This window comes from Festucalex cinctus, chromosome 12 (genome assembly GCF_051991245.1).
Source record: "Festucalex cinctus isolate MCC-2025b chromosome 12, RoL_Fcin_1.0, whole genome shotgun sequence".
Lineage (NCBI taxonomy): Eukaryota > Metazoa > Chordata > Actinopteri > Syngnathiformes > Syngnathidae > Festucalex > Festucalex cinctus.
This window is the reverse complement of record NC_135422.1, coordinates 19320444-19347137: the sequence shown is the minus strand read 5'-3', so window position 1 is coordinate 19347137 and position 26694 is coordinate 19320444. Positions and strand designations below refer to the sequence as shown.

The following is a 26694-nucleotide window of genomic DNA, read 5'->3' as shown; positions in this document are numbered from 1 at the left end:
ATGTGTGTATAACTTGTTTAAAATTAATACAATAAAATTATATGAAAAAAAGCAGGTGAAACAAACAGTTATATTATTTTAATAATATATTTTTAAAGTTAACAAAGTAGCCCCGTAAGAGTTAATTGAAATGTCATCTGTATTTACAACACATGGAGGCAGAACACGTTTGCGTGATGTCCACTTTAAATCAATGGCACGCGCACCCTGTGTCGGACTGACGTCCACGTTGTAGTCTGACCATGCAGCGATAATCAATCATGTCGAGGTGTAACAATGTTTGCTATGCCTGCAACGCTAGATACGCACTTAGCACCACCCCCCTCTCTCGAGCCCCCCAAACAAACGTCCTCACATGGAGGCACCCGAGGGCGGCGGCGGGTAGCCAAAGGGAGGGTGGGGGGGTTGGACTGCCTGTGGACTATAAATGTCTCAAAGCTGCAGGGACGCCTGCTGGAGTGTGTCACAGCCACCGCAGAAGCTCACAACACAGTCCTGAGGTTTCTTCCCAAAAGTCATGCCGTGGCTGCTCTCGTCCACGCCGCATCCGCCGAGCCCGTCCCCTTCGCAGCGGCACTGCGAGCGCACCGCCTTCGCTTTCTACTGCGCGGTACGAGACCAACTTCCGGCATGGCTGCTGGAGGACATGCGCAGCATGGAGGTGTTCCTGTGGGATGACGGCCACCCGCGCGCCTTCTCGCCTGCCGACGCGCTCATGTACGCACTGGTGCACGACCACCAGGACTACGCTCGCTACCTTCTCCGCAGCTTCTCCGTCAAGGCGCTCCACGTGTCACAGTGCGGCGTGTGCCGAAGCAGCGGCTCGGCGCACCTGCACGTGGCGGTACGCTACAACCGGACCGCCATCCTGGGCCTGATGGTGGATGCGGCGCCTGAAGGATGGCGGCAGGAGTACCTGAACAGCTGCGGGGGCTGCGCGCACGGGGCAGATGCGGGGAAGACGGCGGTGCAGTTGGCGGTGGAACTGTCCCGCCCCGACTGTTTGCTGCTGCTCCTGGCTCACGGAGCGCGGCCGCAATCCTTGGAAGCGGCGCTGCTGCGACTTGCCGCTTCCGGCGCGGCAGAGCGCCGCGATGCCAGGCACTGCCTGGACCTGTTGCTGCTTTTTGCGCCAGAACCGGAACCCGTGGCGCTGCGCCGACTGCAGGATGAGCCTCAGCGTTGGCAATACCTCCTGGGACGGGAAGTGTTTGGCTGGTTGAGCGGTCTGGCCCCGCCTCCTCTTCTGCTGCAGGCCCTCAGGACCTTAGCCCAGTCTGTCCCGGGACAAATGAGCCATTTGCCTGCTTTCCTGCAGCCGCACCGCGAACTGAGATTGGACTTTCCCTTACCGTGGAAACAGACTGAAACATGATAGTGTTTGTGATTTAAAGACCGACTCCAGACCATAAGCCCGTGTACAGTTTTGAGAGTGATTGTGTAATAAAGTGAAGGACACAACTGACACTGGAGTCAGCAGCTTCGGGCATTTAATATGTACAATAGGACGACATCACTTCTCGTTCCGATACCAAAGTCCGACCCAGAACTAAAAGTGTTCAGAGTGTAAAGTGCAGCTAATTTCTAAGTGTCCGGTCATGAATGCCATAAAATATACGTTTTCTCGAGTGTATTTACGGTTAGTCAAGTCAGCTGATGTCTGTCTCCACAGGACATGGTTGGTTGACCGTTCAGGCTCTCAGGACTTCAGCACAATCCGTCACGGGTCAAATGAGCCAGATGCCTGCTTTTCTGCAGCCACACGGTGAACCGGACTAGACATTCTGTTGCTGTGAAAACAGACTGAAACATGATGTTTGTAATGAAGTAAATAGCCATCCTGCACACATTTTCTGTTTTGATTGTGTAATAAAGTGAAGGACACTCAACTGATGCTGGACTTGTCAGTTCCTGTGTTTAATACGTTCCTAGGTGAGTTTCTAAATAACGTATAACAGGACAACATCCCCTTCCTCCTCTGACCCAGAACTTAAAACGTCCAGTTAAAGTGCAGCTAATTCTAAGACCCCCAAAGTCCACCAGAATCTATTCATGTTACAGTTTGCTAAAGCATGGTTAATAAAGTGCGCTGAAGTCAGAGTAAACAGTATCTACTGTAAGTAGTCCACTAAAGTCCATCATGGCACCAGGTGATCCCACCTGTTCGCTGTTACCCAAGTTTTATTTAACCCAGTATCATAAGAGTTCTTGAGTCCTTCCCAATCTACTGAAGTCCGGGGCTTCTGCGTGAGACTACCAAAATCTACCAGAGTGCAGTCAAGGTCAAACAAGTCATGAAGTTGGGTTATGTAGTCCACCAGAATCGTCCATCGCAACCTGCTGACATCCGTGACCCACCTCGTGTGCAGTGTGTCCATTAGAGTGCATCACAGGGGACTTGCTCAGATGGAATAGTCCGTGTTCTCACCCAAGAGTTCAAACCCAATCCACTGGTGTTCATTCCAGTCCATCAAGTAGTGTCCGGAATGTCTACAAGAGTTCAACTGAGTCTACCAAATGGATTCAAGGTCAGTCTTGATTGTTGAAGTCTGTAAGTGTACTGTTTGTAGATCCCCTAAAGGGATGAAGATTGCCTGTGACCGTGAGAGTTATTGGACCCAGTCCATCAGTTCACTGGTGTCCACTGGTGAGTCAACAAAGTCGGTTTCAGGTCAGTTAAGTCTGTTCAGGTCTGCGTTATGTAGTTCATCACAGGGGGCAGGTTCCGTAAATCCCTAAGAGTTCTTGAACCCATTGGCACTAGAGTCCATCAATTCACTGGTGTCTAAAGCGTCAGTTTAAGTCCACCAGTGTGAAGTGACTATGTATATAAGTAGTCCACTAGACCAAGTGGTTCTCAACCCTGGTCCTCAGGGACCTCTATCCCGCCTGTTTCCCATGTCTCCCTCAACCAACACAGGTGAGGATCGTTATCAGGCTTCTCCAGAGCTTGCTGATTAGCTGATCATTTGAATCAAACGGAAAACTGGCTGGATAGAGGTCGTTTGAGTCCTTGCGTCCTTGACTGAGGGTGCTTCCTCAGAGAAGAGTTCCTGTTCCCCAAATAGTTTTACCACCATCAATTAAATCCCTTAAAAACAGAGTCTGGACGAAAGAAGTTATACTCCTCATACAGTAGTTGTTACTATACATTCCTTTGATCAGAGGGCATCTTCAACACCCGTTTAGACCAAGTCGAGAAGTCCAAGTCATCTCTTGGCCTTAAAGTGCATCCTTGAAATGTGAAAGAACATCGCACTTTTGCCAGGAAGTGACGTCACATGCCAGTTCAGCATCATTCCATGAGAAGGTGTTGGAAAAAAACAACTTTAAAAATATTTTACACAAGTCCACGTGGAACTGCATCAGAGGAGTTCCCACTCGTCGTCAACATCGTCGCCGGCATTCGTTCCGGAAGAGGCGGGGCGACGGGGTGTTTGTGGGAGGAGCTTAGTCATCCGACGGGCCAGTCCGCCAATCGCAGTCACCGCCCACAAGTCGTCGTCTGGAGTGACTGCGGGGACAGAAAGAAAAACTGGAGGAGACCACCTTGGAGGATCCACGGGTGGAAAAGTTTCTGTCAATTTCCATGGGAGTTTCCAAATTTAGAGTTTTTTCCACCCGAGTAAAGAACCCAAGACAAAACCATTTAACACCTGCTAAGCACCTTATATCGACCCAGTATAAAAACCTACACCAAGTGGTACGAAACCCGTCCTACCAGTCAACCAGTTGGCGATTCCTGGGATCTTCTTCCAGTAGTCTCCGGCCGGGTTTCTATCGGAGACGCCGTAACGTCGAGCCAAGTCTCCATTGACACATCGGACCCAAACTGTCCGACAACTGAGAACCAGCTGACTGACAGTCAGACCTGAAAGACAGACAGTTGAGGCAAGGACAAAGACGCATGTACATCGTTTGAGTAGAAAACAAACAGACCTGGCACCAGTTCCCAATTTGTCCCGACTGGCATCTCATCACTGAGTCCCGTCCTGACAAAGACGACGCCTCTGTTGTCCACAGCCCACAGGTGATGATCGTTTGGACTTGTCTCAATACTGATGAGCTGGACTCCGACAGGCTGCAAGGATCATAACCTCATAATCACCTGGACTAGTGGTTCTTAGATGTGTGTTACAATGTGTACATGTTACCTGGGCAGGTTTTTATGGATATGCAGTTCTAGATGTGGGTGAACCAGGTCACTGGTCCTATGTACAGTTATGCTACAGTGACAGGGGATTTATGGATTTGTAGTTTTTTGTTATCTGGTCAGGTGGGTCTAGATCATGATTGCTTGTCATACATAATAGGTGTTAAATGGAGATGTACTCCTGGACAAGTAGTTCCAAAATTGCATTAACTAGTCAGGTGGTTCCGTCAAATTTTTGTAGATAGCTGGCCAGGTGTTCCTAAGTGTGGTCCTCTGATGTATACCTGCAAGAATGCTTCTGTACAATTACTTCTAGATTTACCATGACCGGAAGTTCTCCAAGGGATGACAGCTGGTCTTAAATATGCAATACTGTAGATGGTTCTAGATTTGAGGTACCTGGTGAGGGGGTCTGGACAGGTGGTTCTAGATCTTTGTTATGTGGTCAGGTGGTTCTGTCAAGTTTTTCTGGATGTTTGTTATGTGGTCAGGTGGTTCTAGAAGTGTGTAATCTGGCTCTGGTTGGTGCTGGTCAGAAGGTTCTAGAAGTATGTTACCTGGTCAGGTGGTTCTATGTGGATCCAAGCCGGAAGCATCATGTTGGGGTTCAGTGGTTGGGTTCCGACCCGGAAGTAGACCAGTCCTCGACTGTCGAGAGCCCAAACATTCTGACTGCCGCAGCTGATGCTCACCAAACGTACACTCCCTGTCTCAAACACAGACAATGTAAATGTCATATTTACTGTATACACAATAGTGTGCTATCTAGTTGAAGATGTGAATCTGGAGTTTAAGGATAAGGTGGTACATGAGTGCTAACAAGAGCATCTGGACTTTGAGAGCAGATTCCAGGTCAGTCTGTTTTTGGGAGAACAGACTCGTATTTCACAGCCGCCCCACTAACCTTTGACGACTTGATACTCACCAATCAGCTCAGGTCAATTTAAATGCTAACAGCAACAACAACAACAACAACAAATGTCAACTTCACATCACAGCAACCTGGAAGTGGACAGAATAAAACGATAGATATTAAAACATTTGCTAGCTTGTAAAAGATTTGTTTGTAAATGTTAGCACGTATCAGGTGTTTTAGCGTGTAACAGCCATGATAGCAAATGTTAGGATTTGTCTGAGTGACACATTAGCAAGTAGCAAACATTTCAGCCAATGTTAGCATGCAATAGCACACAACAGGCATGTTTGTTACTCTATGTTAGCATGTAGCTGACACATTTTTAACATGCAACATGCTAATGTTGGCTCATAATAGACAAGTTAGCAAATGTTAGCACAAAAAATGTGTTAGCATGTAAGAGGCAAGATAGCAAATGTTAGAATGTCACTGACACATTAGCAAGTAACTAACATTTTAGCCGTTGTTAGCATGCGATAGCACAGAATAGGCATGTTTGTTACCCTATCCTAGCATGTAAGTGACACATTGTTAACATGTAACATGCTAATGTTAGCCCATAACAGACAAGTTAGCAAATGTTAGTACAAAAAAATGTGTGTTAGCATGTAACAGGCAAGATAGCAAACATTAGGATGTCTAATACAATAATACAAAACATTTTAGCCACTGTTAGCATGCAATAGCACAGAACAGGCATGTTTGTTATCCTATGCTAGCGTGTAACTGACACATTAATCCGGAGTTTGATTATGGGTGAATTCTGGGGGGGCTTGTGTGGTGATGAGAACATAATTCACCCACGGAACCTTGGGACGAAGGAGGAGTTGGATGGGATGAAAGGATGAAAGGATAAAAGAACAAAATGTTGGTAGGTCTGTGAGCCTCGCGCAGAGTGAGTTGTTGTTGCTGTTAAACGCTGAGAAGCTGATGTCAATAAATCGCCGGTCTTTGGCTCCGGACTTCAACACTGTGCCTCCGACTCCCGTCACTACTCGCTACATGCTAACCAATTTTATCAGACAACAGACACATTAGCAAACGTTAACATATCACAGACACGTTAGCAACTGCTAGCGTGTAAAATCTGCTAGCACATAACAGTATTATTAGGTAATAACTTAGCTAAATTTAGCACACAGTTGGCATTAGCTAACGTTTTCTAACTCGACATTGGAATTTTCACTTTATAGGTCTAAAAATATATTTTTTTTTTTATGGTGCGCCTTGAGATTTTTATCATATAAAATATGTGCCTTGCCTCAATAAAGGTTAGGAAACACTAAACTAGATCATGTCAGCTAATCGGAGACATACTGTATATTCTGTGTTAGCAAACGTTATTAGGTAACAGGAGTGTCGGGTCACGACATCAAATATCACGCAAATATCAGTGGCGCTCTTTACGGCAAGCGGGCTGAAAGCCGACCCCCGCGCCTGCGTCACCGTCACAGTCTCAGGTTGACATAAACAAGCGGCGGGACCTGTGACTCGGAGTCATGCGCTCGCTGATAGCGAGAAAGACCGCGACTAAAAACAGACCTGATAGAGCTCGTTACGCAACATTCAGCTGTCGGGGTGACGGGGGGGCAGGTGTGTGCTCGCGCGCCCACATGATTTTTTTTATTGATGTTAAATTAGTCAGAACAACGAGACCTCAAACGCGCAGACAGCACTTTGGCGATTTCTGCCCGGCAACAAGTGACGTAAGAGCCATCCGTGTTACACACCGAGCTGGCTGAGGTCCAGCGGCGTCCATTGGAGACCGACGGGACAGGACGAAGACAGGGTGCGAATGGACACCCGGCCGTGGCTGTCCAGTCCCCACAGGGCGTCACGGCACGCGGACAGCTGGCTCAGCTCCACCTGGGAAAGGTGAACGAACGGCGGGAGAATATCAGGAAAGTGAAAATAATCAGGAAAAGGCGAATGTGAAAACGCGACAGACCTCCGGCGGCAGCGTGACTGTGGACGGGCGAAGTTCTCCGTCCTGATCCCACACGCAGAACAGATCCTTCTTGCTCTGAGCCAACCACAGGAAGGCACCTGCTGAAACATACCTGCTGTTCAATGCGATCATGTGACACAAGTGGATGTGTCGGCGTATGGAGGACCGAAAGTGACAAAATTAAACATAAACGAATGAATGAATAAAAGTGACCAAAAAAAAAGGACATGAAAAGTATAATTCAAAAATTAAATTAAAAAAAATAAATAAATGGAAAATAAAACTAAATAAATAAAAGTAAAAATGCACAAATAAAAAATGAGATTCAAAAAATAAAAATAAATGTAGAAATAAATACAAAAATAAATATATAAATAGAATTAAATATCAATCAATCAATAAAAACAGCAGGGCATTTATATCCATAAAAAGTAAAAATACAAAAATAAAAAACAAGATTAAAAAAATAAATATAAAAAGCGTGGAAATAAATACAAATATAAATATGTAAATAGAATTAAATAGCAATCAATAAATAATAAAAACAGCAGAGCATTTTTATGCATAAATAAAAGTAAAAATGCAAAAATAAAAAATGAGATTCAAAAAATAAATTTGGAAATAAATACAAATATAAATATAGAAATAGAATCAAATATCAATCAATAAATTAAAAATGCTCTGCTCTCACATTTATTTATTTTGTGCCGCATATGCTCTGTCAGGCCAAATGTTATTCAAATGAGGGGGCGGTCCTAAGCCTGTCTTGGATTGGACTCCACCTTTGCAAACTGACATGAAAAAAATATCATTCAAAAACGAAAATATAAAAAATAATGGAAATAAATAAATATAAGTAAAAATACAAAAATATAAAACTAGATTAAAAAATAAATATAAAAATAAATACAAAAATATATAAATAGAATTAAATATCAATCAATAAATAAAAAGGCTCAAATAAATGTGAGAGCAGAGCGTTTATATTTATTGCTTATTTAATTATATTTATATATTTATTTTTGTGTTTCCACACCTAATTTTATTTTTGGTATCTCGGTTTTTATTTTTGTATTTTTACATTTATTTATTCATTTTTATTTCCATTTATATATATTTTTTTGTATTTTATTTTTTTAATATCAGTTTTTATATTTATTTTTATATTTTAAATCTTGTTTTTTTTTATTTTATTTTTTTTTAATTTTATGTATGGATATATATATATTTTGTTTTAATTTCCATTTGTATTTTATTTTTTAATGGTATTTTATTTAATATCCATTTTTATTTTCACTTTTATTCATTTGTTTTATTTTGAATATTGTCAGTTTTGGTCTTCCATATCAGGCACCTGCCTCACCGTCTTTGTGCGGGACAGCTGAGGAGGTGACGGAGCTCCACCTGGTGGCAGCCACGGTCCCCCTGGGCACGAGGTTCTGCCAGAAGGTCCCCACCAGGCCGCCGCGGGCCACGTGCAACCGGTTGCGCCCCGACGCCACCCACACGCCGCCGCCGGCGCTGGCGCCGACCAGGCTGGGCTGCCGCCGCGAGTCCTGCGACAGGAAGGCCACTACCCGCTCCACAGGGGCCTTGGTTGCCGTGGCGACGCTTTGCGTGGCGCTTAGCAGCGTCTGGAACAGGCTGCCTTGATCGAACACCACGTAGTCGGAAATGCTCACCTGAGGAGGACGCATCATCAGACATGCACCTGCCTGCGTATGCGTATGCACACGCCACCAGTACCTGCCACCAGTGGTCGTCGTCCCCCTGCGGTCGTCGCGAGCAGACGCCCGTCCTGAAGAAGAGTCTCCCGCTGATGTCCAGCGCCCAGGCCGTGCCGTCGTCCCCCAGCGTGACACACATGAGCTCCAACCCCTGAGCCTCGCTGTCACAGGTTATAGGTCACAGCAGACAAAACCGCCGTTTATGCGATGTCGCGTCTACAGCACCGCTAACACACAAAGGACTGCAAGTAGCGCTTCAAACAATAATAATAAATAGTAATAATAATAAAATAATAATAATAATAATAATAATAATAATAATAATAATAATAATAATAATGATAATGATAATGATAATGATAATGATAATAATAATAATAATAATGGCTGTGCAATTCATCGAAATTCAATTACAATTTCCATGATTACACTCCACAATTACAAAATCAGCATAATCGTATTATGCATTATCTTGTTGTTTTTTTTAACCAAAATAATAATAATAAAATACAAAATCAGCATAATCATAAAAAAAAAAGATTATTCATTTTTGAGTTGTTTAAATTTACACATTTGCACCTTTTTTAAATTTTAAAAATAACTCGTAATACATTTTGTTTTATTGGTTTGTTTTAAACATTATCTTGTTTTGTTTGTTTGTTTGTTTGTTTGTTTTTTACCAAAAAATAAATGCCAACATAAATTATTAAAAGAATGAATGAATAAATAAATACTGTATATAGTATTATAAATATATATTACGAATTCTATTTGGTCAAAAAAAATAATAATTACATTATGATAATGTTTCTTATTTTTTAATTGCTTGTATACTGCGCAGTAGGACGATCATTTATGTATTTATTTATTTATTTGGCACAAAACAAAAAAATGTTTAATTGTAAAAAAAAATAAATAAAAAAAAATAAATAAAAAAATAAAAATAAAAAAATATATTAAGACAAATAAAATTCAATGAAACACTATAATTATGCAAGTTCCGTTTGGATGAAGAAAAAATTAAATTTGTTATTTTAAAATTTAAAAAAGGTGCTAAAAAAAAAAACTCAAAAATTAGTATTAGTAAAAAAAAATGTTACAATTCTGCTGCTTTTGAAATTGTGTTGTGTAATAATTGAAATTGCAATTGATTTTTGACTAATTGCACAGCCCCACCATCGAATTGAATGCTTCTTAATTGCAGTCGGGACATTTTTTTTTACCTGACGGTGTCGTACTTCCAGGAATCTCCGAGGCTGCAGAAGCTGTCGAGTCCTTCCCTGTAGAACAACGCGTTGTGCTCACTCAGGGCCCAGACCACGCCCCCTCGCACGCACACCTGGCTGAAGACGCACGGCGCGTCCACCTTGACCGAGCGGGCGCATGGACGCTCCACGCTCAGGCCTGGACAAAAAAAAAAAAAAAAAAAAAAAAGGTTCGTTATGAGGCGAGGCGGATGCATGGCAAACGAGCATGTTACCTGTCTGCAGGTAAAGATCCCCGTTGGTGGCGATGATCCAGGCCGAGTCGTCGCCGAGCGCCACGTAGGCCGTCTGCTTGGCCGCCTTGTACCAGTGACGCTTGCCGTGCGCCGACGACACTTTGGCGCACGCATACGCCGTCATGCTCTTCTGCTCCACCTTCCACAGCAGGTTACCTGGCAACAGATGCTTGGCTTAGCACGGTACTAATGAGGAGTGTGACGATATACCTATATCGCGATAAATCGTGATACTTTGTCACCCGATTGATTATGGATACATCTACGCCAAGTATCATGATATTTGTAGTTCATATACAACCACTAGAACAACTCCGTTGTTGATGACTTATTGAGCAATTACTTGGCAGGCCATTAGGGGGAGCGCCTCATTAGAGTGGCGGGGAAATGGACGCAAGTCTTTAGGAGAAGAAGACTCATCAGCGCTCTTGGACTTGTGTTTATCTGTCTAGCAACTGAAACCGAAAAATATGGATTATAACTTCAATTTTAACACCCATCCATCCATCCATCCATCCATCCATCCATCCACTTTCTGAACCGCTTGCTCCTCACAAGGGTCGCAGGGAGTGCTGGAGCCTATCCCAGCTGGCTATGGACAGCAGGCGGGGTACACCCTGAATTGGTCGCAGGGCACACCAATTTTAACATTTGAAAACATATTTTATGTTTCCACTTTGTGAAGCACACTACTTCTGAGAAATATTAATTTAATTGAAGTAATTTTATTTATTTATTTACTTTTGCAATGTTATACAAAAAATTATGTCATTTTTAGGAATATTAATTTGATTGGATTTAATATTTAAGTAATTGTCTTAATTTACTTTTGCAATGTTACACAAAAAAATTTTCATTTCTGATTTAATATTTAAGTAATTGTATTTATGTATTTATTTATTTATTTACTTTTGCAATGTTACACAAAAAATGTGTAATATCTGATGAATATTAATTTAATTGGATTTAATAGTTAACTAATTTTATTAATTTGTTTATTTACTTTTTCAATGTTACACAAAAAAAATATGTCATTTCTGAGGAATATTAATTTAATTGGATTTAATATTGAACTAATTTTATTTATTTACTTTTGCATTGTTACATAAAAAATTGTCATTTCTGATTTAATATTTAAGTAATTTTATTTATTTATTTATTTATTTACTTTTGCAATGTTACACAAAAAAATTGTGTCATTTCTGAGGAATATTAATTTCATTGGATTTAATAGTTAACTAATTTTATTTATCTATTTATTTACTTTTTCAATGCTGCACAACAAAAAGTTTTTTGGCATTTCTGAGGAATATCAATTTAATTGGATTTAATATTGAACTAATTTTATTTATTTACTTTTGCAATGTTACACAAAAAAAATGGTGTCACAGTTTATAACTCAACTCAACTTTATTTATAAAGAACTTTAAAACAAGCATTGTTGTATACAAAGTGCTTATCAGCTGACGAATATCGCTAATCGTGGTATCGTCATATCGTGAGCCTTGTATCGCATATTGCATCGTATCGTGAGGTTCCCACCCCTTTCGTTAACACACTGTGTGTGTGGAGACCTCACCGGAGGGAGAGAGCGCCACCTGGTGGATGTTGTCCTCAAAACGCTGCCAGTGGAGGCTGCTCTGCGGCAGGAAGCTGCAGAAGAGGCCGCCTTTGAAGTCCAAACACCACACGTATCTGACACGCAACAAGGTCATATTAGTCAACTCAAACTAAGTGATGACATCACCTGGCTGAGGAAGTAGGTAACGACCAATTATGGCTCAGTTTACTGACGAAACCCAGAAAAGAGGTGAGCCGAGATTGGTCGTTAGCACAGGTGATGTCATCATCAGTCGACAGCAAGTAGAAAAATGACTTTTTAAAGGTATTCATTGCACATGGAAAAACAACAACACACTGTTTTTTCTGTTCTATAGGCTGCACACGCTGACCATTTTTCGTTGCATCACGCACACACACACTCACCTGTCAGTAACGTGAAGACTCAGGATTCCACATCCGGGTCCAGAGTACCCCATCCAGCTCTCAGCCAACTACAAAGACAAAAAAAAAGACGGACGTGAGAGCTGCTAATTGAATTTTTTTGTTTGCTTGATTATGGGCGGTTGAGGGTGGCAGGAGTCCCCCTCCCCCCCGTGACAATCCCCTTTAACCTTCAACCCCCCTCCCCTCTTGAGGACAGGTGCCTCCGTTGCTGCTTGATGAAATCAAAAGAAAGAATGCCAAGTTTGACCCTTCTAGCTTAAACGTTTTTCGAGATGTGGTTTTTCAGAGTTTGGGTGCCACGCCCACCTTTCCGATCTGGGAATTGAACACGAAATTCTGGACCATATTTGGAGGCTCGCATCTTTTGTTTTAAGGGTAGGTACCGTAAAACACGTTACAATACGTATAAATACGTCTTTGGGACACATTTAAAATAGAACGTATTGATACGTTTTTGGGAGCAAATGGGTTAAAACAAGGATAATATCATGGTAAAACGTCTCACCTGCTCAGCTTTACGTCCGGGTCCGTCCCGTGCGTCCGTCCGACAAATTTCATCCGCCGAATGACTTTTATTGGCGCTGCCGTGTTCCACGTCGGCGCCGCCCACGCGGGGCAGACTGTGGCGGTATATGTCGCTCACGTCGTCGTCGTCGCTGGACACGCTCAGCTTCTTGACAGCAAGTCCGGAATCTCCGGTCTGGTCCGTCACACCAGCAGGTGGCGCTGAATCCTCCTCCTGCATGTTGGAATGCAAATTTGTTGAGCAAGCGGCAAAGTCCGCACTGGGGACTTTGTTTTTTTTTTTTTTGAGAGAGCTCAGTATTGTTTATTACCATTGCTCTGTCCTTTTTTTTTTTGTCTCCCATACCCTTCACCTTGACCGGATACTTCAAAGTCTTGCCAGAATTGTGAAGTTCAGCAGGTCAGGAGACCAGATGAAAGATCAAAGGAAAGAAAGATGAAGCCAACCAGACACCACCTGCCATCCACAGGGTTACAAAACCAGAATGTTTTCATTCCAACAGATTCGGGAGATTTCAAGAGACCAGAGAAAAAACTAAAGGATGGAAGGAAGGAAGCAAAATGATCTCCAGCGCCAACCAGACACCAGCTGTCACCCACAGGGTTACAAAACCAGAATCTTTCACAAACCCAAGAAAACCTCTAAATTCCAACAGATTCGGGAGATCTCAAGAGACCAGAGAAAAAACTAAAGGAAGGAAAGAAGGAATGAAGCAAAGTGAAATCCAGCACCAACCAGACACCAGCTGCCACCCACAGGGTTACAAAACCAGAATGTTTTCATTCCACCAGATTCGGGAGATCTCAAGAGACCAGAGAAAAAACAAAAGGAAGGAAGGAAGGAAGCAAAATGAAATCCAGCGCCAACCAAACACCAGCTGCCACCAACAGGGTTGCAAAACCAGAATCTTTCACCAACCCCAGAAACCTCTCAATACCAACAGACTGGGGAGAGCTCAAGAGACCAGAGAAGAAACTAAAGGAAGGAAAGAAGGAATGAAGCAAAGTGAAATCCAGCACCAACCAGACACCAGCTGCCACCCACAGGGTTACAAAACCAGAATGTTTTCGTTCCACCAGATTCGGGAGATCTCAAGATACCAGAGAAAAAAACGAAAGGAAGGAAGGAAGCAAAATGTAATCCAGCACCAACCAGACACCAGCTGCCACCCACAGGGTTGCAAAACCATAATCTTTCACCAACCCCAGACACCTCTCAATTCCAACAGATTGGTGAGAGCTTGAGAGACCAGAGAAAAAACTAAAGGAAGGAATGAAGGATAGATGAAGCAGAGTGAGCTCAATGTCCAAGTCTGGACATACGGTTTACCTGGCCCGCCTCCGCTCGGATCTCAGGACCGAGGAGGAAGGGGTCGTCCTGCTGGTCTTCTGGCCGCATGTAGGAGAAGGTGCACTCCAGCAGCACGTCCACATCGGGGGTGAGGGGCGCCGAATCCTTCTCCGAGGGGGGCAGGCTGCTTGGGGGCGGGGTTGAAGCTGGTGGTTAAAATCCTTCTCATGTCAACAGGAAGCGGAGGCCGATGACACACCTGTAATCCTCCTCGTGAGCTTCATCCTCCTTGGCAGTTCCGTCCCTGATCTCCATCGGCGAGTCCCGCTGCGATAGTTCCGGGCCCAGGAGGGATGTGCCGCCGTCGCTGCAGCTGCCATCCTGGACGACAAACATGGATTCCGAGCAGCTGCTCTCGGACAAACGATTCCCACTTCCGCTGTCTGCCAAACAGAAAACAAAGAGAGAGTCCCACTGATTGGAAACAGCTCGTGTTGGAAGAGGGAAACCTGCAAAACCTACAGGGCTGCGGCCCTCGAGGACCCAGATTGCCCATCACTGGGCTAAGAAGACATTTTCACATCTCATTATGTGACTGCGTGAAGCCGCAACGGTCGCGAGGAGCCTGCACAAGCAACAATCGTGGTACGAGTATTTCTGTTTTTGTCTTGCCTTGTCGTTGCCTCTTCTTCTTCTTCACCTTGACAGCCTTCACCACCAGCTCCTGCCAGGCCTCCTCCTGCCCCAGGGGGGCGCTGTAGCGGCGTGAGCCGGCGTCGCTGGAGGCGTTTCCGTGGAGACTGTCCCAGGAAGTGACGGAGCTGCTGCGGCTGCTACGTGAGCAGCTGCTCGGGACGTTGGTGCCCTGAACAAAACAGGACACTTCATTAGGTACAGAAAACATCACTGGGCGATATATATATATATATATATATATATATATATATATATATATATATATATATATATATATATATATGTGTGTGTATATATATATATATATATATATATATGTGTATATATATATATATATGTGTATATATATATGTATATACGTGTGTATATGTATATATATATATATATATATATATATATATATATATATATATATATATATATATAAATATATATGTCGTGGTAATTATCGTATCGTGACCTACATATCGCGATATTGTATCGTCTTGTTTGGATATCGTTACAAGTACAACAAGTTACAAATAGGTTGTGTTTTTAATTTTCTGTATAAAATTAAATGTATTGAAGTAAAATATCGACTAAACTGTCAATTTAGTCGACTAAAACTGGATTAAAACTAAAATACAACCAGATGACTAAATTATGACTAAAATGTAATTAATTTTAGTGAAAAGACTAAGTAAAACTAAATTAAAATTTATTGTCAAAATAACAATAAACATAATTATTTTACAACAACGCTGAACTATATTTACAGTTTAATATGTACAAGTGGATGAATTTTTCATGATTGGAGTTAAAACATGGCAAAAAAAATGAATGGCAACTTTGTATTCATTAGGGGTGTGAATTGCCTAGTACCTGACGATTCGATTCGTATCACGATTCACAGGTCACGATTCGATTCGATACCGATTAATCCCGATACGAATGGTCACGATTCGATACCGATTAATCCCGATACGAATTTATAAATCGATTGTTGCGATTTTTTTTCATTCATATTTAGAAAATACTAATCAGTAAGCTTGTAGAATGTAAGATTTATATGAAAATGTATTATTTATTTATCTGAAATTTCAGTCTTATAGAGGTTGTAATCTGTTTCATGTTTGAACAGTATTAAAATAAAAATATTAAGGCTTAATGTGCCGTTCATATAACATTCTTCCATGCTCAAGGTGTGAATCCTAAAAAAAAAAAAAAAAAAAAAAAAAAAAAAAATCGATTCTGCCGATTATTGAATCGATTCGAGAATCGCGCGATGTAGTATCGCGATATATCGCCGAATCGATTTTTTTTAACACCCCTAGTATTCATATAATTTCTCATTTCTAGTCCATGATTGTAAAATGGCCGCAGGAGGGCGGCCCATAATCGTATCGGTCACCGCCGTGAGTATGTGATATCTTAAGTCAAGATATAACTGGTATCGGTAGTCAGCCATCATCGTCAAGGTGATACCATCTGTGCCTCAATTTGAGCCAGGGAAAACCCTGTGTTCCTAATATTTTGTCCCTCATGTGTGAAATAATCGAGCCATCCTCACCTCGTCCTTCTCCTGCGCTTCCTCCGCCTCCTCCTCCTCTTCCTCCTCCTCTCGCTCCTCCCCGGCGCGCCGCTCATCGCTCTCGCCGGCGCCGCCCTCGACGATGATGGCCATGGTCCTGATGGGCTGCGCCGTCTCCACCCAACCCGTCGGCGTGACGGCGCCGGCGTGCGGCGTCAGCGGCGACGACAGACGCGCAGGAAAGTGAGACGGTGAACGGGAGACGCCGTCCGGGGTGTCCGACAGGCGGATCAGGTCTCGGTCTCCCTTCAGGATAAAGATCTCGTTGTCGCAGCATGACAGCGACACGATGTCCCCGCCGCTCTCCAGCGCACCCACCAGCGCCTGAACGCACCGGCAGGGGGAGATTGTGAACGTTTTTTGTTTTTTTTTGCCACCCGGCGGCCGGCGTCGCGTCAAAGATGTCGACACCTGGTTGACGCAGTCCAGCACGTAAACGCTGTATTCGTTCCAGCTGAGGATCCAACCCTCCTTGAGGGAGCAGCTCAGCAGACCCAGCTGACGCTCCGGCGGGCGGTACGCTCCCGCCGGGCAGGGACGAGGCGAGATCTCAAAGTGGGGGATCTGTCGGACAAACGAAAATCGATACAGGTTTTAGTATTTCGTATCAGCAGCCGGAGCAGATTAAGTGGCATGGAATTGCAAATAGAACGAGTACCAAATTCACAACGAATTAAAACGAAGGTGGCCAAAACATGCCCGATTCAAATTAAACTGCACTAATGTACGCACCACCTGAGGGTGCTACAGCGGCATACATGGAAACTTGGCATATCGGAACATGGCGATGAGTATTGCGATATTGTCGTTATTGTTACATCCCAAATTATTAGTAGGGATGTAATGATATCGGAAATATCATGATATCGCGATATTAAAACTGCCACAATATATCGTCGTCGTCATTTCACGATATTACTGCTGACTGGCAGCCATTTTCACTGAAGCAACCCCTTTTCGCTCCCGGCTGTTTTACTGGAATTTGACTGATTTGGCAAGGCCCCACAAAATATTGTGTTCTATTACTATAAAAACATGGACCACACCAAAAAAAAGATTAGACTCTCTTCTTTCATCAGGAAAAAAAAGTATATTTCTATCAATTTCCGTTTTGCAGCAATTAGCATTAAAATATAGCTTTCATCACTATTCACAAATCTGCTTAGAATTGTGGGGAAATCAGCTGGTTTTCAACATGGCTCTGGTTGAGCTCATACTCTGCTGCCACCTGCTGGCCGTTTTTGTCATTGCAGGTACTACCATTACCCCCCCCCCCCCCCCCCCCCCCCGTTCTCTGCAGTTGAGAGGCTGCATCAAAGCCTTCTGTGTGCTCTAGCATATAAAACAAAAACATAAAAAAATGTAAAAAGAAAAAGAAAAACAAAAACAAACAAACATATAAATACATCTTTGGGACACTTAATACATTTAAAATAGAACGTATTTATACGTTTTTGGGAGCAAATGAGTTAAAAGCAGCACATCTGCTAAAAAAAAAAAAAAAAAAAATGTCGGCTGGATTTCCATTTGTGCAGTTCGAGCATCCTCTGGTGGCTTTTTTTTTTTTTTTTTATTATTATTTTTTATTTCTTTAAGTGCAGTTTAATTTCATCGCCAAAGTCCCCACAATATTGTGATAATTATTAGGAGTGTGCCAAAAAATCGATTCATAAAAGAATCGAGAGTCTCATTTATTAATCGAATCGATATTAATATCCAAAAATCGATTTTATTTAAATTAGAAATGAAGAAGAAGGGGAAAAGGCAGTTGTAGCCCACATGCTGTTTTGGGGGAAAAAGGCACTTACAATACAAAATTAATAAATGTTTAAACAAAAAAAAGACACTTTAATGCAGGGGTGGCGAGATCCGGTCCTCGAGGGCCACAGTCCTGCTGGTTTTGGATATTTCCCTTCTTCAACACAGCTGATTCATGATCAGCTCATCAGCAAGCTCTGCAGAAACCTGATAGCGAGCCTGTTAATTGGAATCAGCTGCACTTCGAGTAGGGAAATCTACAAAACCTGCAGGACTCCGGCCCTCGAGGACCGCAGTTTGCCACCCCTGCTTTAATGTCTCTATTTGTCATTTTGTCTAGCAAAGCAGACTGGAGTAGACCATGACAATGTTGTGCATATCTGTAAATTGAAGCACAAATCATTTGTCAATCAAGTAATTTTGAATCGAAAATCGTTTGAATTGAGAATCGAAAATTTAGTCTGAATCGAATCGTAGACCCAAAAATCGTAATCGAATCGAATCGTGAGACAGTCAAAGATTCCCAGCCCTAATAATTATCGTATCTTTACCTTCATATCGTGACAATATCATATTGTGATGTTTGGAAACCGTTACATCCCTAATTATTAACAGAAGTATTGGTATCAGTACTCATAGAAATACCAGTCGAAGTATTAATATCAGAAGAAAAGAAGTACCTGTAGCAGGAAGAGTAGCATTAGCATTAGCAGTCAAGTACCAGTATCAATTTCAGTCAAGTATCAGTAGAACTACACATAGTACACGGTAAGAAGTCGTATCTGTGTCAAAATACACATAGGTATCAGTAGTAATGAAGTACAAGTGAGCTTGTTGCAACATGGCCCTGGCTGATCTCTTATACTCTGCTGCCCCCTGCTGGCCATTTTTTTTTGTAATAACTACCATTGCTTTAAGGGTCCTCTTTAGGTCAGAGACTGCATCAAAGCCTTCTGATTGCGAGAGCATAATAATAAAAAAAATAAATAAATTAAAAAAAATTAACCATTTAAAAACATTTTTGGGACCATGGCAATATTTAAAATAGAACGTTTTTTTTTACGTTTTTAGGAGCAAATGAGTTAAGACGAATTGAAGTGAATCGGGAAAAAAAAAAATCCAAATGGAATCGAACTGAACTCTTTGTGAATCGAAATTGAATCGATTGAAGAAATTAGTATCGATAACCCAGCCCTAGTACAAAAGAAAGACAAGGAGCAGTTGTGGTATTGGTAGCAGGAAAAGTAGGAGCAGTAGTAGTGAAGTACATCATCACAAATCACAATCAGTATCAGTTACCGATGCCAACAATACAAATACCACTACTCGTGAAATACCAAGTACACGTAGAAACCAGCAGTACCTGCGTGTTGAAGACGGCTTTGAGCAGTCTGGTGTCCACCACGTGACCCGAGACGTCGGACCTCCACAGTCGGAGTCCCGGTCGGGCCGCGAACACTTGGAGGTCGCTCTGCTTGCAAAGAGCCGGCAGGAAGCAGGCTCCGTACCTGCCGCTGCTGTCACACACGCGCGTCAACACATTTGCGCTCACGTGGCCACTTTCACGCGACGCCAGCCACTCACCTCTTTCTGGGCTTGGCGCCGAGCTGCTGGACCCGCTGCGTGTGCGTGCAGTACAGCAGCGAGCGTTGCTGCGTGGACACCAGCAGGACCTGCTGACTGTAGTCCAGCTGCACCACACCCGCACATTCCTCCAACAGGAGCAGCGGCGTGCACGTGCCCTGGAGACACGCGCAAGGGCATCCTGATGGTCAGGCTGCTGGCGGGCGGGACTCAGCAGGGTTATTATCCTTTTGCAATTTTCATTGTAGTTAATTTTGATCGCATTTTGAATTGTGTTTTTTAAATTGAGTTCGTTTTAATTAGTTTTCAGTGTAGTTTTTATAAGGGCCCGACCGATTAATCGGCCGTCATACACGTAATCGAAGAAAAGTGAAGTTTGCCACGCTGTGGAATGTACCCCTGAATGCATCATTTTGCCCTGCGTAGCATTACCAACTAGCAAGTGTGTAGTGTATGTTATTCTGTGTAATAATTTGAATGACTTTTACTTAATAAGGTCTGTTCATTAATTTAATAACTTATTTTTTTTTTTTAAATATTAGTTATTGTTATATATTTATACTAATTAATTTATTAACTTTAATTATTTTAATTTTATTAACTTTTATTTTAATGACTTAATTTACTTTAATTATTTTAATTTTAATAATTAATTAATTTACTTTATTTTCATTTTAATAACTTTTACTTAACGTCTGTTCATTAATTTAATAACTTTTATTTAATTTATTTTTTTTAATATTAGTTTTTGTTATATATTTATATATTAATTAATTTATTTATTTTAATTTTAATAACTTTTACTTCATGACATCTGTTCATTAATTTAATAACTCATATTATTTTTTTGTTATTATTATTTTTAATATTAGTTATTTTTACATATTTATTTTAATTCATTTATTTACTTTAATTATTTTAATTTTAATAAGTTACTTAATAACATCTGTTCATTAATTTAATAACTTTCATTATATTTAATTTTTTATTATTTTTTTAATATTAGTCATTGTAATATATTTTAATTAATTTATTTACTTTAATTATTTTAATTTGTAATAACTTAATATCTGCTCATTAATTTAATAATTCATTTTATTTATTTTTATTATTATTTTTAATATTTGCTATTTTTATATATATTTATTTTAATTAATTTATTTACTTTATTTTAATTTAATAACTTTTACTTAATAACGTCTGTTCATTAATTTAATAACTTTCATTTTATTTAATTTTGTAATTTTTTAATATTAGTTATTTTTATATATTTATTTTAATTAATTTGTTTACTTAAATTATTTTAATTTTAATAACTTTTACTTAACATCTGTTCATTAATTGACTAAATTTTATGTTATTTAATTTTTATTTAATTTTTATTTAATTTTTTAATTATTTTTAATATTAGTTATTGTTATATATTTATTTTAATTAATCTATTTAATCTATTAATTTAATAACTTTCATTTTATTTATTTTTTTCGTTTTATTTTTTATATTAGTTATTGTTATATATTTATTTTAATTATTTTAATTTGAATAACTCTTATTTAGGGCGGCACGGTAGACGAGTGGTTAGCACGTCCGCCTTCCAGTACTGAGGCCTCCAGTTCGAGTCCAGGCTCCGGCCTTCCTGGGTGGAGTTTGCATGTTCTCCCCGTGCCCGCGTGGGTCTTCTCCGGGTACTCCGGTCTCCTCCCACATTCCAAAGACATGCATGGCAGGTTAATTGGGCGCTCCGAATTGTCCCTAGGTGTGCGTGTGAGCGTGGATGGTTGTTCGTCTCTGTGTGCCCTGCGATTGGTTGGCAACCAGTCCAGGGTGTCCCCCGCCTACTGCCCAGAGCCAGCTGAGATAGGCGCCAGCAGCCCCCGCGACCCTTGTGAGGAATAAGCGGTCAAGAAAATGGATGGATGGATGGAACTCTTATTTAATAAGGTCTGTTCCAAAACTTTTGCTAACTTGAAAATTGGGTGGCTTCAAACGTAAGGTACTTTGTCCTGAGTTGCAAATTCCTTAAAACAAAAGCTGGAATTTGGAATTTTTTTTTGTCCTCAGTACACAACAAAAACAAAGTTTCCGCCAGACTCCAATTAGTGCGGGACCTGTGCCTTAAAAGCAAAGCGTGCAGAGTCTATGTTATGAAAATGTATGGCTGAAGGAATATGGCGATCCATCAGTCCAAATAACCTAAAAAAACATGAATAATTTCTCCTTCCTCAAGTCAAGTCGTGCCACCAACCCCCCCAACCTCTGCCACCTGGTGTCAACGTGGCGGAATTACGGTATCAATCACCTGATCGAGGTCCAGAGCGGAGAAGACCACACGTCCTTTGTCGTCCCCGGAGAAAAGCTTCATGCCGTTGGTGCTCCACGCCAAAGACGTGACCGTGCCTTTGTGGAAGCCCACCACGTCCAAGCGACGCAGCTACAAAGCACACACAACAACACAACAACAAAAATTCGGCCGTTGAAGTCACCAGGGCGGCCATCTTGTTACTCCCACCTCGTGAGCAGACTACTGTATCAACGATATGCCATACGTACAGATGAGACATATACAGCTTGTAGGCAGTTAGTATAAGGCCGGAGGCGGCGTTATTCTTATTTCTTAATAAGTAAATAATAATAATAATTAATAAGGATGGTATGCGCTGCTTTGAAAACCCCCTTTTTCCTTTTATAGCTCACTTCCTTAGACCCCAATATTAGATATACTAATCATTTACACATATAATTTATGCATGTATTTAAGGTAAGTTGTAAAATGTCTGAAGTCTTCTTGTTTATGTTTAATGCATTGAAAACATCATAAATCATGCAGTTTCTCATAAGTACTGCCTCAAATTCAATTTTGATACTGTAAATGTCTAAGATCGTATGCTGAGAAACGTTTCTTGAGAGGAGCAATATGGCCGCCTCGCGATCTCAAAAGTCTTGGCCTATCGGCTATCCAGTCACATACAGAGTTACCGGCTCAGCCAGGCCGAAGCAATTGAGTCCCGCAGTAACCAACAACAAGCAAGCAATCATGTGAAACCCCATGACTGTTTCATTGATTGCTTTAGCCTGGCAAGTGACGAGGAAGTGACATTTTTGTAGCCGAATTTGCAGCGGAAAATTGAATTTGCAGCTCGATATCAAAAGAGCAGCGGAAATTTGAAGTTTGGAACTGAATGTAAATTTTTTTTTTTTTTTTTGATGTTGTGTATATTGAATATATATTGATCACAGTATCAGAAATTTGGATTCAGAATCCAGTGGCAGAGAAATACAGTTTTCATACACACCCACATATATATGAGATGAGAATCACTAATTCCCAATTAAAAACAAAACATTCCATAATTTCATGGGCACACATTTTGGCTCGGGACGTAACGATAACAGCAGTATTGTGATATCGTGATATGAAAACTGCCACAATTATATCGTCGTCGTCATGTCACAATATTAAAAGCGGCACATCTGTTAAAAAAAAAAAAAAAAGTCAGGTTGATTTCCATTTGTGCTGTTCTAGCACCCTCTGGTGGCTATTTTTTTTAGTGCAGTTTAATTTTCATATGGCATGTTTTGGCCCTTCTATGTTTAAAATCCACACTCTTGGTCAGATGCAGGGGAACGTAATATTATGAATCAAGTCAATATGTGTAAAAACTCAATGTGTACTTGCATTCGCAGATAAGTGCCTCTATATATATGTATATATATATATATATATATATATATATATATATATATATATATATATGTATATATATATATATATATATATATATATATATATATATACATACATACATACATATATATATATATATATATATATATATATAATATTCATATTTTTTATATTTTTCATTGATGTAAAAGCACAATATTGTAGTTTTTTTTTTTTTTTTTTAGTATGAGTTTTTTTTTTTTTTTTTTTTTTTTTTTTACAATATTGTGACCTTTTTTTTGTATTGCCAGCCTCTCCACAATATCGTGATAATTATCATATCGTGACCTTCATATTGTGATATCGTATCATGATGTTTGAATATCGTTACATCCCCAATTTTGACTATAAATTAAGAATTGGGTTTGTTTGAATTACTCAGGGCTGCAACTAATGATTATTTGAATAACCAATGACTCTGTCCATTATTTTGTTGATTGTTGAAACAATCCGTCTGCGTTCTTGGGCGACGACAGAAACGGGACAACACTAGTGTTGAAATGACAACAATTTGCACAATTTTGAACTAAACAAGGTCTCTAAACGACTAAATCGATTATCAAAAATAATAATGGAATAATTTGATGATAGGGTGAGTTGCCGATGAATTGTGTAGCATGAGGTGAACCCGCTCACCTGCTTGTTGCGACCGGGCAACGGCGACACCAGCTGGAAGATGGCCACTCGGCCTGACGCCGTTCCCGCGGCGACCAGGTCGTCGAAGCAGCTCAGCAGCTTGATGGCGGTGATGGCGTCGCACTTCCCCTAAAAACACGCACGTGCTCTCGTGACAAGAGCCGACCGATGGCAGAGCGATGAGAGACAATGGGAAGGAAAAAGAGCGCCACCTACCTCCAGGCTGTACTTGTTCATGTGCGCCAGGCGGCGGCAGTAGAGGTACAACATGCCGATGCTGCTGCCCACTGCCACAAAGTCGCGGCTGCTGTCCACCGCCGTCAGGTAGACCACCACCGAGCGGAAACCGCGCTGAACCTGCACATATACATTGCAATAGTCACGCTCTTTTTCGATTTAACACTATTTAGTTTTTTTTTTTTTTTTCATTTTTTGTAACAGTTGTTGCACTTCAAACAGTTGCATAAATGATTGTAAATACACGTTTAGGTTTATTTAATACACATTAATAAATAATGACAAAATGAAAACATTTTTTAATTAAATTAATTATTATTATTATTATTATTATTAATTAATAATTATACTTATTTATTAAGTAATTAATAATTAATGTAATTTTTAAATGTAATTAATGAAAAAAAATACATGATCATTTTTATTATATACATATATATATATATATATATATATACACTAAATTACGTAGCTAATAATTAAATTCTTTAATTTTGTCATTAATTAATTTCATTTGACAATAAAAAAAAAATCATTATATATATATATATATATATATATATTAAGTAATTAATATTTGTTTTCAATTTTTTTTAATTTAATTAATTAAAGACAAAATTAATGGATTTTATTTATATATATATATATATATATATATATATATATATATATATATATATACATATATATATATATATATATACACATATATATATAAATTAAATTAATTTTGTTAATTAATAATTCATTTTATTCTTTAATTTTGTCATTAACTCATTTCATTTGACAATTAAAAAGAATAATTCTATATACATATATATATATATACACACACACACACACACAATATAAAATAAATTAAGCAATGAATTGTTCTTTAATTTTTGTCATTAATTATTAATGAAATTAAGTCAAGTCATCTTTATTTATATATATATATTTTTTAATTATTAATTAATAATAAACATCTAATACAACAGCAATATAAACAATTGTCCAAATTGTTCCTCCAAAACACACTCAAACCAATCAATGATATATTATCGTTATGTTTGCTGTTTGTTTTGTTATTTTTCATATCTATTAATAAAGGTGAAAAAAGTTGTGAATTTTCATGATCCGCCCTGGGCCCTGAGCAGTTTCCACATGATTCACAATCCAAGCAAGAGTAATATCGGTAAGGAGATGACAATTTTGAAAGCAGTGTTTATTTGAGGACCGTATTAATTAATGTGATATGTTCACAAATCAGGACCTAGACAGCAACAAGTGGAGGAAAACATTTTTGCTTCTCAAACTGAAATATCTTCTTTCATGTAATCACAAAGAGAAATGTCACTATTTTAGTTGTTAAATAGTTTCTTTGCATATCTAGAAAAGCTCGACGGGTCCACTGTATGCCACTCTCCTCATTGCCTGATAGTGTCAAATAAATAAATGTGCATAGATAGATTTTTTTTTTTTTTTTTTTTACTTTGGCCGGGATGGCGTTCAACAGGTGCTGCAGTGGGCCGAATTCCCTCAAGACGGACGGCTGGCTCGCCATGTTTCTGATCTGCTGAGGAAAAGGATAATTTCATTAGCTTGTCCAAAAGTGATATTTTACAACCAGCAGACATTTTTGGAATTGAGTATAATGTCACTACTACAATAAAGATGCCAACACTACTGTAAAGTTGGTTGTTGTCAATCAAAATGTAAGACAAAGACAATGTAAAGCAGAATAAATTGATACAACACTCACAGACGGCGTTGTTGTGTTTTTGGACTAGCCAGCCCGACCATATGCTAATAAGCTAACAGCCGAGCATTCGGCACGTCGGCATAAAACATTATTAGCACCGGGACAAAAATGTCACACTCACAGTCTTAATGTGGCGTGGAACAAGTCGCTCGGCTGTGCGTCCAGATGTTATTCATCCCCTGCAGCAGCTGGATGGAAGTAAACAGAGGCGACATCGCCCTGTCAGTCTGGCAGACGTCATGTTGATGTCGTCATCAAAACGCGTCCGTCTCCTGCTCCCCCGCCATTTGAATTGTGACGTCATTTTGCTACCTCGTTTTTATTTCTATTTTTCCCGTCTAAATTCAAAACATTTGAGCCCACGAATACACATTTTAAACGTGTCATACGTTTTTTTCGTGCAATCATTTCCACATTCCAACGAGATGAAATTACGTCGCAAGAATTGAATGAAAGGAAAAGGCCACGAATGGAAAAGACGGAAAGTGGATTTCGCAACTCATAAAAAAAAAGAAAAGTGTTTGCAAACGTGTAGAGATAAACAGAGGTGTCAAAAGCATTCACGTTGAAGTAGAAATATACATGTTAGGATTTAAAAAGACTTAAGTAGAAGTAGAAGTTGAAGTAGTAACTCGAGCCTTTTTCTTAAGTAGAAGTATAAAACATGCTGCATTCAA

At 40.2% G+C, this 26694-nt stretch overlaps 2 protein-coding genes across 6 annotated transcripts; one reads left to right on the top strand and one right to left on the bottom strand.

Moving 5' to 3' along the window:
* The first annotated feature begins 137 nt into the window (after positions 1–137).
* ankrd9 (ankyrin repeat domain 9) lies at positions 138–1893 on the top strand. Its single transcript, XM_077538733.1, has one exon. It carries the CDS (start codon positions 518–520, stop codon positions 1373–1375), a length of 858 nt encoding a protein of 285 aa, XP_077394859.1. The 5' UTR covers positions 138–517; the 3' UTR covers positions 1376–1893.
* On the bottom strand, positions 1474–26311 carry tecpr2 (tectonin beta-propeller repeat containing 2). 5 transcript variants are annotated; one of them, XM_077538729.1, is made up of 25 exons: positions 26139–26309; positions 25748–25828; positions 24253–24393; positions 24037–24165; positions 21976–22107; positions 19677–19834; positions 19456–19609; positions 16746–16898; positions 16314–16658; positions 14741–14933; positions 14328–14511; positions 14108–14255; positions 12758–12991; positions 12232–12299; positions 11825–11940; positions 10225–10401; positions 9968–10148; positions 8764–8905; positions 8381–8699; positions 7018–7118; positions 6800–6935; positions 4711–4859; positions 3940–4081; positions 3722–3871; positions 1474–3514 (listed from the first exon to the last, which is right to left on the bottom strand). In XM_077538729.1, the coding sequence occupies exons 2-25, from the start codon at positions 25817–25819 to the stop codon at positions 3366–3368; spliced, it is 3873 nt and encodes a 1290-aa protein (XP_077394855.1). In that variant the 5' UTR covers positions 25820–25828; positions 26139–26309; the 3' UTR covers positions 1474–3365. The 5 variants fall into 5 exon arrangements, 4 of the variants coding, with proteins under 4 accessions (XP_077394855.1, XP_077394858.1, XP_077394856.1 ...); XM_077538732.1 differs by having other exon boundaries at positions 19456–19606; XM_077538730.1 differs by having other exon boundaries at positions 7018–7115; positions 26139–26308.
* Between the last annotated feature and the right edge of the window lie 383 nt (positions 26312–26694).